Raw genomic sequence first — 13,227 nt, 5'->3', positions numbered from 1 at the left:
TATAGAGATCTAATACATGATTGTCTGCTCTGATATAAACCATAGATGTTTACAGTTGTAATGCTATAATGATATGGAAAACATAGCAGTGACAGCAGGGTAGCAGAGTCCTAGGCTGCAACAAGTCATGGTAAGCCCAAGCTGCTGCAGACACAAAGGGAAAAAGCTGCTTACCTACAGAAGACCTCTGGAAAGATACACTTGCCTCCGCTGCCAATCCTTAAATAAGGTCTGGGAGGGGGTGGATCCTGGTTCCACCCCTTCCAGTCACTCAGGCACATTGCATGCCCTGGGTTGGCCCTGTGTTCCCACCAGGTGCTCCATCCCTGTTTTAGGCCATGACATGTGTTTCTGCTACAGAAGTTTACATAACTATGGTCTCTCAACAGTTAACTTCCACCTAAGTAAAAGACTGTGCAAATGGTAGGGAAAACCATGAAGATAGAAATCTGAGCTTTCCCAGAAACTCACTTCTGTAATGCCAGTTTCAGAACTGATTACAAAGCTTACCTTTGCAATATAGATACAGAGCTGTGGGAGTGGATTCAGAGGAGGGCCATGAAGAGGATCAGAGGACTGGAGCATCTCTCCTATGAGGAAAGGCTGAGAGAGCTGGGCTTTTTCAGCCTGGAGAAGAGAAGGCTCCAGAGAGACCTCACTGCAGCCTTCCAGTACTTAAAAGCAGCTTATAATCGGAGTGAAGACAGACATTTCACAGTGTCTGTTAATGATACAACAAGGGAGAAGAGTTTTAAACTGAATGAGAAAAAATTTAAGTTAAAAAAATTTAAGTTATATACTGGGGGGAATTTTTTCAGTCAGAGATCTGAAAGGCGCTGGAACGAGTTGTTCATAGAAGTAGTGAATACTCTGTCCCTAGAAGTGTTCTAGGCTGGGTTGGATGGGGCCCTGGGGCAACCTGATCTAGTGCCTGAGTTAGCGGTTGGCAGTCCTGCCCATGGCGTTTCATGGTTTTATGATTCTATTAGTATCTCACCTCTTTACCAGATAACCCACAAGTAGTCTTGTAGATTTATACACTACGTAACTTTTGCTGTTTCCAGTCTGGCAGAAAATAGAAAACATAGTGCAATGTCTTTGAAAACACTGCTGTTAGTGCAGTGATGTTTGGAGTCCTAAAATTTTACACATATATGCCAATGTGCTTGGGTTGCAAGGTGGTACAAAGTAAAGGTCCATCCCTGAAGGATGGAGTTAGCCTGCAAAAGCACAAGGGCATAGTTTTCAAACAGGTTAGGCCTAACAGATCACTCACCTCACTAAAACAGATTTACAAGATCGGAAACCTTTTTCAGTTAGCTTTTTTTCACTGGGATGTCACTTATTTAAATAAACCCTAACAACAAAACAAAATAAAATAGTTTGTTATCATTTACTAAATGCAACTTCTCTTTTATTTCTTGTGCCATTTGCATATAACAGCATTATACAGCATATGATCTGCATTTTTTGATCCACATTTTACTGCACGTGTTTACAGCTGTAATGTGTTTTGTTTCTTTCTTTGGCCAGGGAGAGCGTAGAGGTTCCTTAGCGTTTATACGTTCTCCAAGTACAGACAACATGGTCAATGTGGATTTCAATACCCCGCGTCCAAGTACTGTAGAAAGTTCTGTATCTTATTTACTGTAAGTTACTTGTACTGATTGATTGTGTCTTCTGCTTGTTTTGTTTTCTTGTGTGTGATGAAATGCAAAAAAGATAGTTACAGTGTCTGAAAAATGCGAATTACAGGGGCTTCATTCAAATTTTATGAACTACAATTAATCTCTTCCTCCCACATAAAATAGGTGATAAAATACTATTATTACCATTATTCTGTTGCATTTTGCAAACAAATTTTGAAGTAAAGATTGGTAAGATGAAGCAGAGTACCACATTAGAATTGTTTCTTGTGACTTTTGTTCACCAATTGCTGTAGCAGAACCAGACAGCATTTCTGTGTCTGCTCCAGAAAACTTTAGGGGAGAGTCAAGGAAAAAAATTGCTGCTCCCTTAATTCTTTCCTGTCTCATTCACACAACAGCCCACCTGCCATATACATAGGGAAATAAATGTTGACAACCTCCTGAAAGACAAAATCAACACTTTCCTCATTTTTCGCATTAGATATTTTGATTCAACCAGTTTTGACATTTATTTATTTAGTTATTACTTATATGAACTTCATCTGTAAATTGTTTCTGTTTTTTATTCTTCTTCAGGAGAGAAAAGGCTGGACCAGTTTGCCTTGACATGCAAGCTTTAGAGCAGAGGAGGAAAAGTATTCGGGACACAGAAGACACAGTTGCACATCACACCCTACAACAGTACCTATATAAGCCCAGGCAGGAGGTGAGAGCAGAAGACTTGCATTAGTATGTTTTAAAATCCAAAGATTAGGATATTAGAAACCAAAAATATGAAAGCAAAACTCAGAAGGGAAGATCTTAACTGCAAATTGCACTCTTGAGGGAGTTAGGCTTTGTGTATATACTCATGCACTCACCTACAGGCCTTTTTAACAGAGAGGGTCTAGTGTGAGTGTGGGGCTAACACAGTACAGAACTAGGTCCAATATAAGTTAAGAATAAATGGGTTGTATAGATCAAAGTAGTTTAGAGATGATAGAGAGAAGCTTACTTTGAATGACTATCATGCCTTCCTACACGAGGAAAGAGGGAAAAAAAAAATAGAATGCCTTTAGACTCTGCTTTGGTTCATTCTTAAAAGGAGTTGTTTTTGTTTTCATGACACAAGCTGAACGCACTGATATGGCTTCCAGCTCTATTTCTAAATAAATGAATATTGTCTTCCTTTCCTCATAACAGCACAAACATCTGTACAGTCGACATGAGATCATGCACAATGAAGATGAGAAACAAGACAAGGAGATTTTCCACAGGACAATGAGGAAACGCTTAGAATCTTTCAAGAGTACTAAACTAGGAATAAATCATCCCAAGAAGCTGAACAAAATCCACAAAAGAGAACGGGGCCAAAAAAGGGTAAAATATTGCACAAGGACCCAGATGTAGCCACCTAGCATACAAAACAAAGGGAAGGCAGGGAGGATTCTCAAGGTTCCTATGTCCTGCATCTATCTCTGTCCTATAGAACTTAGTAACTTAAAGGGTCTCAGCAAGAAAAGATTGAACTATGAATCAAGGGGCATCTTCTCATATACTGCTTTTCTCCATGCTTTGGGACTCTTTTGATTGAGAGTTTTTTGATCACTTGAGAAATAGCAGATTTGGAGCCATGCTAGAACACTGTGGGGAGCTTTTCCAGGGCAGACATAGCATTCATCATTTCACAAAATTTGCATGCATCCAGGAACTTACATCGTATGAAAAGACCAAGCTCCTTCTTTTTCCTGTACCAGTATAGAGTAGCAAATTAATGACAATAATATTGAACCTCAAAAAAAGATTGCAACAGACATCAGGATAATGCTGCTCAACAGTGATTTCGAAGAATGTCTTAGCTCTAAGACGTTGGTAGCATTTTTGTTCATTTAATTTGTTTCTTTTCTTTCAGCGAAACAGCAATGTCATACCAAATGGAAAAATACCTTCAGAAAATCCTGTACAAGATTATACTTTGAAGGAAAAAGGTAAAAAGACCTTTAGATCAGTAGTATTTCATCAGCTACGTTGTCTGTAAATAATCCCTTTAAAAATTTAATGATATGCAGTGGTGAAGCTATTAGAGAGGGACTTCTAGTCATAACTTATAACAGAGAGTGGGGATCTAGTCCATACTTAAAACAGTATCCGGAACATTAAGAAGTTGTTTTTTCTTTTATTCTTTTCCCCAGGCTGTTGAATGACAAATCAAACTTGAATTAGTGCTCTTACTCATAGTTGTAAAATACCTTGTTCAAATCCTGAAAACAAAACAATGCGCTAGCTGCAACATAGTTGAACTTTCTGCTTACTTTTAGATAAGTTGCATAGAGCAAGTTTTGCTAAATTTTTTTTTTCATCAAGTAAGGTATGCCTATCCATGACACCATACCATGCAAAGTTCAGTCAGAGTGGAAATGTTTTTTGAATTAACGCCTATTTATTTAGAAGAGTCTGAATCAGAGTTGAAGCTGAGTTGAAGTTAGAACTTGGGGAGAGAAGGCAGATTTGAAGGGAAAACTGTCAGAGGTCAGTTTGAGTACTGGTTAATCCTTCATGAGAATGTGCCACTTAAAAACTGAAATATGATTTAAAGCCCACTGAACTAACCCTTACTTGTGGTCTTTCTTATGTTTATTCAGACTCTTAATCTCAAAGAAAGCCGAAGTAAAGCAGAGAGAGTCATTTTTTCTCTTTAGATCCAAGCAAAGATGTTCTTTATGTATGCTACCTAAGACATCTTCTGAACATTACTTTTTTGACTGGCAGGGGCAATACATGCTGGCTGAAATAGACATAACATTCTAGAACGTCCTTGCATAGAAAGTGTTTTCCAAAGACTTGTAATTAGTTCATTCAGTGCTGTCTTGTTGAAGGACTCTGCATGTATTGGATGCATGTATTGCATCTATTGGAAAAAGAGAAAGACATCTTCAGAGGACATACTTAACAAGTGGTTTAGAAGGTGATGTAAAGCTGATTTGATGATGATAGAAGCAGCAGTGACCTCATCAGCTTTGAAATTAGTCAGGGTTCCAATGTCAACCTCTGTCTAACTGACTCTGGGCAGCCTGGTCTGGTGATTGGCAATCCTGCACGTAGCAGGGGGATTTAAACTAGATGATCATCGTGGTCCTTTTCAACCCAGGTCATTTCTCTGATTCTAACAATGAAAAATCAGTAACAAATTATTTTAAGGGACTACGTTTCTCTAAATGTGAGAAAGTAAGACAAAAAATATAACAGCACCAGTAGTCGTGCATCGAAAGTTTGTTTCCTTCAGACTCAGAAAAATATTCTATTAGCCAGCAGTCTATTCAGAATGTGAAATCTCTATCATAACACCAGGTAACAGTGAAAGTCTGAAAGCCTTGTTGAGTTTCTCAAAATAATTGGTACCCAAACTGCAGTTTGCAAATACATTCACACTGTCGTGCCAGCGCTACAACTGTTAATCTTTGGTAACTGCACCAATATAATATGACATAATGCTCTTTCACTTTTTCATCAGAACTGATAGAAATCTCCGATCAAACTGAGCTTATGTTTTTTATCGCTGTTGTTCCAGATTTGGAATTTTCTGAAGCAGAAGAAAATAATGATTATGAAACTTTGCATCTAGGCAAAGGAGTTGATTTTCTGGCTAACGTGACCAAGCAAAATTTCACAGATAACCCTGCTGGTAAAAATATTAATTGCATGCAGAATTTTTTTACTCAAATATAAAAACAATTACTAGAAATGCTGCAGGTTTAGCCTGTATTTTTGCTTGTTTGTTTGTTTTGATTGGATCTCTTTTCTGAGGGTTGATATTTGCTTAAAATTATGGCAAAGGTAACAAATTTCAAGTATGTGAAATTATGGAGAGCATCAAATTTGCTATTGCTATTGATAATACTGACAGGAGATGTGAAAATGGCTGCCTAACCCTAAGATCTAAATTATCTTCAGCAACAGAAAATGTTAATGTTGTCCTACCTTACCAGGCCAATTGATTTCTACTTGCATAAAAGAACTTTGCAATGATATCTTCCATATTTCTTCTTTCATGCAGTATTTCTTAAATTCACAAGTCCTTCAATTCCCTGCAGACTTACAGAAGTCACAGAAAAGTGCAGATTTCCAGATATTTAGGAGTATTCATTGGACCTGAATTCCTGACCCGGAAGGCTCCAAAATACCATACTGAAAATACACCACTACATATAAGAGATAGTATATGATGTGATTTGTACGGTGCTAAGGTTTAGCATCTCTTTAGCACTTTAGTGTCTGAATTATCAGCATATGTAATGCCATTCATACACTGAAGAAAAATCTTCGTGTCTGTACTCTTTTGACAAACAGGGTGATACAATATTTTAACTGCCCAGCGACAAATTTCACATTTGAATATTTATAAAGACATACTGAAATCAATCCAAAAGTAAGCGACTAGCAAAATGCAGGCCTAGACTGATTTTACAATTTTTGTCTGGTATTATATTAAAAGGTATTTATATTAAAAGGCTCCTTTTACTTCAGTGCCTTATTTCAGTGCCCTCCCACACATCTTGTTCCTTCATGGAGATGTGCAGCTCATGTTTTTGCATTTTTTGGTCATCTTTTCCTTCTTTTTTATGGATTTGGTCTGATTTTTTTCTACAACTATTTCATGTTTTGATTTGTTTTGCTTAGGGGATGAGTTGGTTTATTCTTTTAGCAATTTTATTTATTTTCTCCAGATATCTCAATCATAACTGTATATTTTATACAGTTCTTCACTATATATAAAAAAAATCCAAAATAACTAGCTATAACCAAGCCAGAAAAAGCAACCTTTGATTATATAATAGTCTTTTTGCCTATTTTTTTTTCCTCTTTTACAAAGCACCTTTCTGTGTCACCAAGAAATCATTTTGATTAACTGTGTTTGTCACTCGTGAATTTTTTTAGGAATTGATAACCCAGTATTTTCAGCTGATGATGATCAAAGCATCTACATGAAGTTCTCACCATGGTTGTCTAGTGAAGATACTGTGGTACCGTCACAAAGGGCCCGAGTGCAGATCCCTTATTCTCCAAACAACTTCAGACGGCTCACTCCGTTCCGGCTCAGCAATAAATCAATAGATTCTTTCCTGCTAGCAGATGGCCCAGAGGAACAACCCAGACCTTTTCTCCCAGAATCAACACATATGTAATATTTTAAGAGAGATTATCACTTTTGTTTTTAATCAATCTAAATCAGTATCAAGCCTGAGTACTGACAAGATTATTTTTCTGATTTTTCTTTTCCCAGTGTCTCTTTATTTCCTGACTTTTTCCTTCTGTTTGAATAACAAAACTTCTTTCTACTTGAGGATTTGCCCATCTATTTGAGGTCAAAAGCCGTACCATTTTTAGAGCAGAAAATGTTCTTGCTCTTTGTTTTGTCTTGTAAATTCTAAAATGCCAAGCAGGAAGTTTTCCTAACATCCAAATGTTTTTGTATCCAGTTTCAAGAGACTTCATTTTTCTTGGTTAGTCAGCTCTAGAAGATAAAAAACTCATATTTGAATTCCCTGACATGATGTAATTCTGATTCAAGTTCTTAAAAAAGCAGTTGTTCTTTCAACTAACACTGTCAGGACTGTCTTCACACGTAAGCAAAGACAGGATGAAGCAACATAAAAACAATCCATCTGCTGATGTCAAAAGATACGTTTTGCCTGGAAAAGGTCAGATCAGTCATTTAACTCATTGGACTCTGTTACATTTTGGTGTACAATAGAAGCATCGAGTGATTTGAACAGGCAGGATAGCTGGGCTGAGGTCAATGGGATGAAGTTCAACAAGACCAAGTGCCGGGTCCTGCAGGTTGGCCAAAGCAACCTCAGACAACACTACAGGCTTGGGGCAGAGTGGCTTGAATACTGTGTAGATGGACCTGAGGGTATTGGCCAATGCTTGGCTCAACATAAGAAAGCAGCGTGCTCAGGTGGCCAAGAATGCCAGTGGCATCCTAGCTTGTATCAGAAATAGTGTTGTCAGCAGGAGCAGGGAGTTGGTCATCCCTGTGTACTTCTTTCTGGGGAGGCCACACCTTGAGTACTGTATTCAGTTTTGGAAGCCTCACCACAAAGACATTGAGGCCCTGGAGCGTGTTTAGAGAAGGGCGACAAAGCTGGTGAGGGGTCTGGAGCACAGGGCTTATGAGGAGCAGCTGAAGGAGCTGGGATTGTTCAGTCTGGAGGAGACTCAGGGGAGACCTCATTGCTCTCTGTAACTACCTGAAGGGAGCTGTAGTAAGCTGGAGATCAGCCTCTTCTCTTGTGTAACTGGTGATTGGACTGGAGGGAACGGCCTCCAGTTGTGCCAGGGGAGATTCAAGCTGAACATTAGCCACTTCTCTCTGAGAGAGCGGTCAGGCACTGGAACGGGCTGCCCAGGGAAACAGTGGAGTCACTGTCCCTTAAGGAGTTCAAGAAACATTTAGATGTACTGAGGGGTGTGGTGCAGTGGGAAATGTTGGTGATAGGTGGATGGTGGGACTGGATGATCTTAGAGATCTAAATTTCTCTGAATCCATATCCTATTTTAAAAGCAGAAAAACATTTGACACAGTAAATAATTAAATTTGGTACAGTAAATAACATTGCCTCTAATTTCTTAGAGGTTTAAAAATAAATTAACTCTGGATTTAGATAAATATCCCAGTTGCCCTTTAATTCTTGCTCTATAAAAATTTTCCATATCATAAAATCAGCCTTCATTTCTATAATCTACAGAGTCAGTGCAGTAAATGAGGTGGGTCAGGTCACAGTTCAACCATCATAATTGAATAGAACATAGGGCACTGATTATGCAATGAAATGTGCCGGTCATTTGTCTAGCTTTTGTAGAATCCATGATCACAAACATGTGACTTAGTGCATTCTGTTCATCAACAAATAAAGGAATGTGGCAAGTTGAAAGTACTTAATTGATGAAACTTTTTTCAGACGAAGATCTCAGCATAGGAGTGAACATTGCATAATTTTATTTTGAAAAGAATTTAATAATCTTTGGAAAATAAAGAGGAAAGGAAGTTCTGATTTTATTCTGTTCTGGCTTATGTCTTGCAGAAGGTGTGCTAGTTCAAGTGTAATTACAGAAAGTACATCACTTTAATGGAGAAACCTGTAGGGATGAGTTTGTTTGAATATTCAGTTTCATATAACATATCATTGATTGTTTTATTAAAATAGTGTTTTAAAAGAAATGTTGGATTAACTAAAGAGCTGTGAATTAAATTCTGGTATTCTAATTAAAAGCTTGAATAACAAGCAGTGTTCTACAAGGAAAACTTCTCCTTGACACTTAGCCACATTGAAATCTTCCTCTCCTTTTTCCCACTTAGTTTGTCATAAATTATTGACCATAATACTTTCCAAAATTCAACTTCTAACCTTTATTCTTTTTCTCACTTCTATTGCCATATTATAAGTGACTGTATTATTAGAAACTGCTATGTATGAGTTTTTGTGCAGGTATGTTTAAAATATCAGGGTTTGTGGGCTTTGAGTGCTGTGTTTCTTCAGAAGTATTTTGGGAAGTTAGGTTTCCTGAGAAAGTAATCTGGGACTTTGGTTATTCTCAGAAACAGTCCTCTCAATTACATACTTAATGAAATTCTCCTAATAGGAAAATTTTATTAAAATTTCAATTAGAAGATTTTAAAAACCAAAGTAAATTGGAAACCAAATGTGGGAATGTGAAGATTCTCTACATAGTCTAAACAAAAAGCATCATGACAGTTAAGAATAAGTTGGATTTTCTGGTGAAACATTCTGTTTCTTTATTTAAAGAGCGCAATTTCTTTCAAAAGATTTCCTTGGTAAGCATTAGGAATAAATGTCTCAAGATAAAAATGCACTACAATAACCTGATGATGACTCCATCTCCTAAGTATTGAAGCAGGCTGCATTCGTTGCAAATACTAAGCTCAGTTTTGCTTGATTCTCAACGAGGACAAAAGGCTCATTTTAGGTTATTCAAGATAGAAACAGGAACAAGGTACAGTTCCCCAGCTCAAAAATGGTCTTAAACCACTCATTTTAATAAGACACTCATAAAAATAGCCAAAAGAAAAGCCTATTAGACAGAATAGTAATATACAAAATATCTATGTACAAATGTTTCTATTTAATTGTACTCTAGGTGATATGGACCAAGATGTTGAAATGACAGAATACTCCTCTTCAGATGACAAATTTCCTCCTTATACATCTGACCAACTAAACCAAAATGAAAGTGTTTCTGAGAATCCCCTCCACTTCTTTCCATCTTGTCTTCAAATGCCTTGGACACAAAACTATTCTTCCTTGGAAAACAGAGGGAATATATCTCTTTCTACTGTCTCTGAATACATAGCTTCTTGTGATCCAAGTGTACCTGATCTTTTCTGGGAAACAGATGCAGATACGGATAACAAAGAGACAATAAACTCTGGTTATTGTTCTGAAGTTAGCTACAAATCAGAGAATTCACAAGAAGAGAATTCTCTACTTATACCTGAAGAGTTGGAAGACCCTTACATGAAGGAGCCCAGGGAGAAGAAAATGTTGCTTGATGTACAAGGAAATTACAGATCCATTGCAGCCAGGCGTGTACAAAGCCGACGTTCATTTCACAAGCCAAAACCTCTTCAACACCCGAAGCTTCAAAAACTAGCATCTCTTCCAGCATCTTGCCATGTCCCTCCACATTCTTTGGAGCAAGAGGAAACGCAGTTGTGAGCCAGGACTTACCTGAAAGGAGGAACTGAGAGAGAGTACTTTGAACAAAGGTTTTCTGTAAAATTTGAGAGAAACCACTTGGTTCACAGGGCCTACTGTAGAATGATTTGGGATGGAAAGGAAGCGGCATCCCACGATGTCAGAAATTCTGGAGGTTTTCTGCTGCACTTACAGTTTTAAGTCCACGTTCATATTAAAAGGGTGCATAATGAAGGAAAAATATGCCTCCTTGTTATTTTTTCGTGTAGACTGTTACAAAAAAAACATTATTTTTGGAAGGCTAAAACAAGAAGTATTCTTTTTTTTAATATATTAATGATCTGTTATGCCATACATTCCCAGTAAATACTTATAACAAAAATGGGCTGCATTTTTTGCCTCATTAGTGGGGTTCAGTATTTATGTTGTATGAAATTAATGTAGGAGAAGTCAGTGGTTAGCCTCTTGCCTGCTAATTCTACTCCAGCTGAAATGGATCAGTGCCTTTCATAAGTGCAAACTAAAGAAAAAATATTTTACTGCTCTGAATATGTGTGTTACTGAGTAATCATGAGGTACTGATTCTGGCAGAAATCTTTGCAGGGAGGGATAAGTCCTGCATTTTGAAATTTTGTCCGGGTCTCTTGGATGGTCATTTCCTTCATTCATCATCATTTCCACAACTCAGTGGTATTAGAATGAAAGAATATCCAGAATTAGCTCATAATTTTATCTTATGTAACCACAAGCAATTTTGTATTCTTAATTAAGCTGCTCTATTTTAAATAGCCTCACAGAAGTGTAAATATTTGTCATTTGTCCTGCTGCTTTGGAAGACGTCTTCCAAATACTCCGTTGGATTATCTTGTTAATTTATGTATAATGCACTTTCTGGGATAATGGCTTCTCAATGCCATTTTTGACACAAGAGTTAGTGCCACGATGACTCAGGATGTCCATGTTTCAAAGTACTGTATAAAGGCAGTATGCTTGTGTTGTGAACTTTCTATCCTCAGCCCCTGTCCACTTCTCTGTTAAATGACAGTCAATAAAATTGCATTAGACTCCTATTATCAAAGCTAGCCTATATGAAAACTAAATAAAAATGAAAACTCTAAGAATTCTCATTCATGTATGATACTGCATGCCAGCCTGCTTTGCCCTTAATTGACTCCAGTCCTGAGACTTGGTCTCAACATTTTCAGTGGTTATAAGTTGTAAAGGTTCTTTGACATTAATAGGGGATGAGTGTTTAACCGCTTCCTTGATCCTAATGTGTACCTTACTTCTACTTCACATGAATGTAAGCGAGCTAAGTCAGCTTCAGGGAAGTATCTGTATTACTAAATGCTGGATTCAACAGCAGCTTTCTTTGGTAAATTTTATTTTATCTGTGGAAATGTGTGGCTGTTTCCCTATACCTACTGAGACTTTGAAGTGGGCTCTGGCTGATTCTGTGTTAGATGTCCAATCATAGATTTAACGATTTGTCCTCTAAGAGTGAAGCAATATGTGAAAATTCAGGCCCACAGCTTTTATCTATCTTTGTGCTCTTTGCTAATATTGCCTGCTAGGCTAGTTCAAATTGCAGAGCTGCAATGGCAATTGTCATATACAAACCCAGTTACATAACCTATGCTTTTGCAGACTTGGAGTGCTGGTCCTTGGATATCAATCCACAGACAGCTGTACATGATCACCTTGGACACAGATTCAATTGAAAATTGAAAAGCTCCAGTAAATTCTGTAATTCCATGATGTAAATACCACATTTTCTGAACTGAATACATACACTATTTGGTAAAGCATTTCAATCCTGTTCTAATTGGAACATGTCCTGTAATTTTAGTGATCAGCACAGACACATAACAGGATCATTACTGATCTCAGACATTTTCACTTAGAACGTGCAATGTGCCAAAACCTGACTTCCAGTCTCATATCATAATGCTGAAATACCAACAACAAAGTTGGTAGCATGGTGTTGGCTTTGAACAAGACTTTCCTTTCTTATAGCTATGGTACAGAGGCCATTGCTGTCATGCAATCAAAAAAAGAGACATGTTATGCCTTGTGTTTTCTGCATGCTTGTTAGAGTAATCCTAGGCTACCTCAATAAAGCATTTGTAAATCCTAACCAACAGATGCAAGTTCTCACCAGTTAAGTGTTGCACACACAAGCGTATATAATTCTTAAATCCAAAGTTACAAGATTTTCACGTTCTTGTATGTTCTTATGATAAACAAGAGGATCAGTAACACTACAGTCTTTGTAAATGAAGTATTTTCTGTAAGGAGCCAGCAAGATTCTGTTTGCTTTTGAGAAGGCTGTGAATTATAGCAGGTTTTTGCAAAACAAATGATAGCCCATTTTTTGACAACAGGAGAAATGGAAAGGCATTATGTACAAACTGCTTGGCTCTCCACTGGCTTCCAAATACTTTAAGCCTTGTCTGTATTATAAAGGGCAGTGTAGCCACAGTTCAACAGACAGAGGATAAAATGCTCAGTCCGGTAGTGAACAGGCTTATCCTTGGAATAATTTTCATTATTTATGAAGATCTTAGGGCTCTGGAACATGTTTTCTCATATAATTGCCTCTGAATCAGAGCTCTAACTGGCAAAGTTTCTCAGTTTGAATTGTTTCATGTCCTTAAAAAAAAGTTTCATATCCTCAGTTTGCACACTGTAAAAAATACTCCCAGCTAGAATACAATAGATTATAATTCCTTATTTTTTTTTCCATGGCAATTGCTCTCTATGTTTATGCGGGTATATAAGAAAAGCAATTTATAAGATTTCATTATCTATCTCACACTGTTTCTTTACTCCTTCTATTTACTTCCAGATTTCTGAACAAGTCCTGATGGTACAAGTATTTT

At 37.4% G+C, this 13,227-nt stretch overlaps 1 protein-coding gene across 3 annotated transcripts in view; it reads left to right on the top strand.

Annotated features, from left to right (window-relative positions):
* The window catches only part of SLC9A3 (solute carrier family 9 member A3), a 54,665-nt gene extending 44,762 nt beyond the window's left edge, over window positions 1-9,903 (top strand). For 2 of the 3 annotated variants that reach the window (XM_048940720.1, XM_048940722.1), the window contains exons 11-17: window positions 1,534-1,649; window positions 2,226-2,355; window positions 2,832-3,008; window positions 3,541-3,616; window positions 5,197-5,310; window positions 6,564-6,807; window positions 9,789-9,903. In XM_048940720.1, the coding sequence (XP_048796677.1) occupies window positions 1,534-1,649; window positions 2,226-2,355; window positions 2,832-3,008; window positions 3,541-3,616; window positions 5,197-5,310; window positions 6,564-6,807; window positions 9,789-9,792 (861 nt within the window). In that variant the 3' untranslated portion in view covers window positions 9,793-9,903. Of the gene's footprint in view, window positions 1-1,533; window positions 1,650-2,225; window positions 2,356-2,831; window positions 3,009-3,540; window positions 3,617-5,196; window positions 5,311-6,563; window positions 6,812-9,788 lie in introns of those variants that run through there. The other variant, XM_048940721.1, reaches the window with a different exon arrangement.
* Window positions 9,904-13,227: the final 3,324 nt, after the last annotated feature.

Source organism: Lagopus muta, chromosome 3 (genome assembly GCF_023343835.1).
Source record: "Lagopus muta isolate bLagMut1 chromosome 3, bLagMut1 primary, whole genome shotgun sequence".
Classification (NCBI taxonomy): domain Eukaryota; kingdom Metazoa; phylum Chordata; class Aves; order Galliformes; family Phasianidae; genus Lagopus; species Lagopus muta.
Note: the sequence above shows the minus strand (reverse complement) of the source record. Positions and strands in the feature narration are given on the sequence as shown.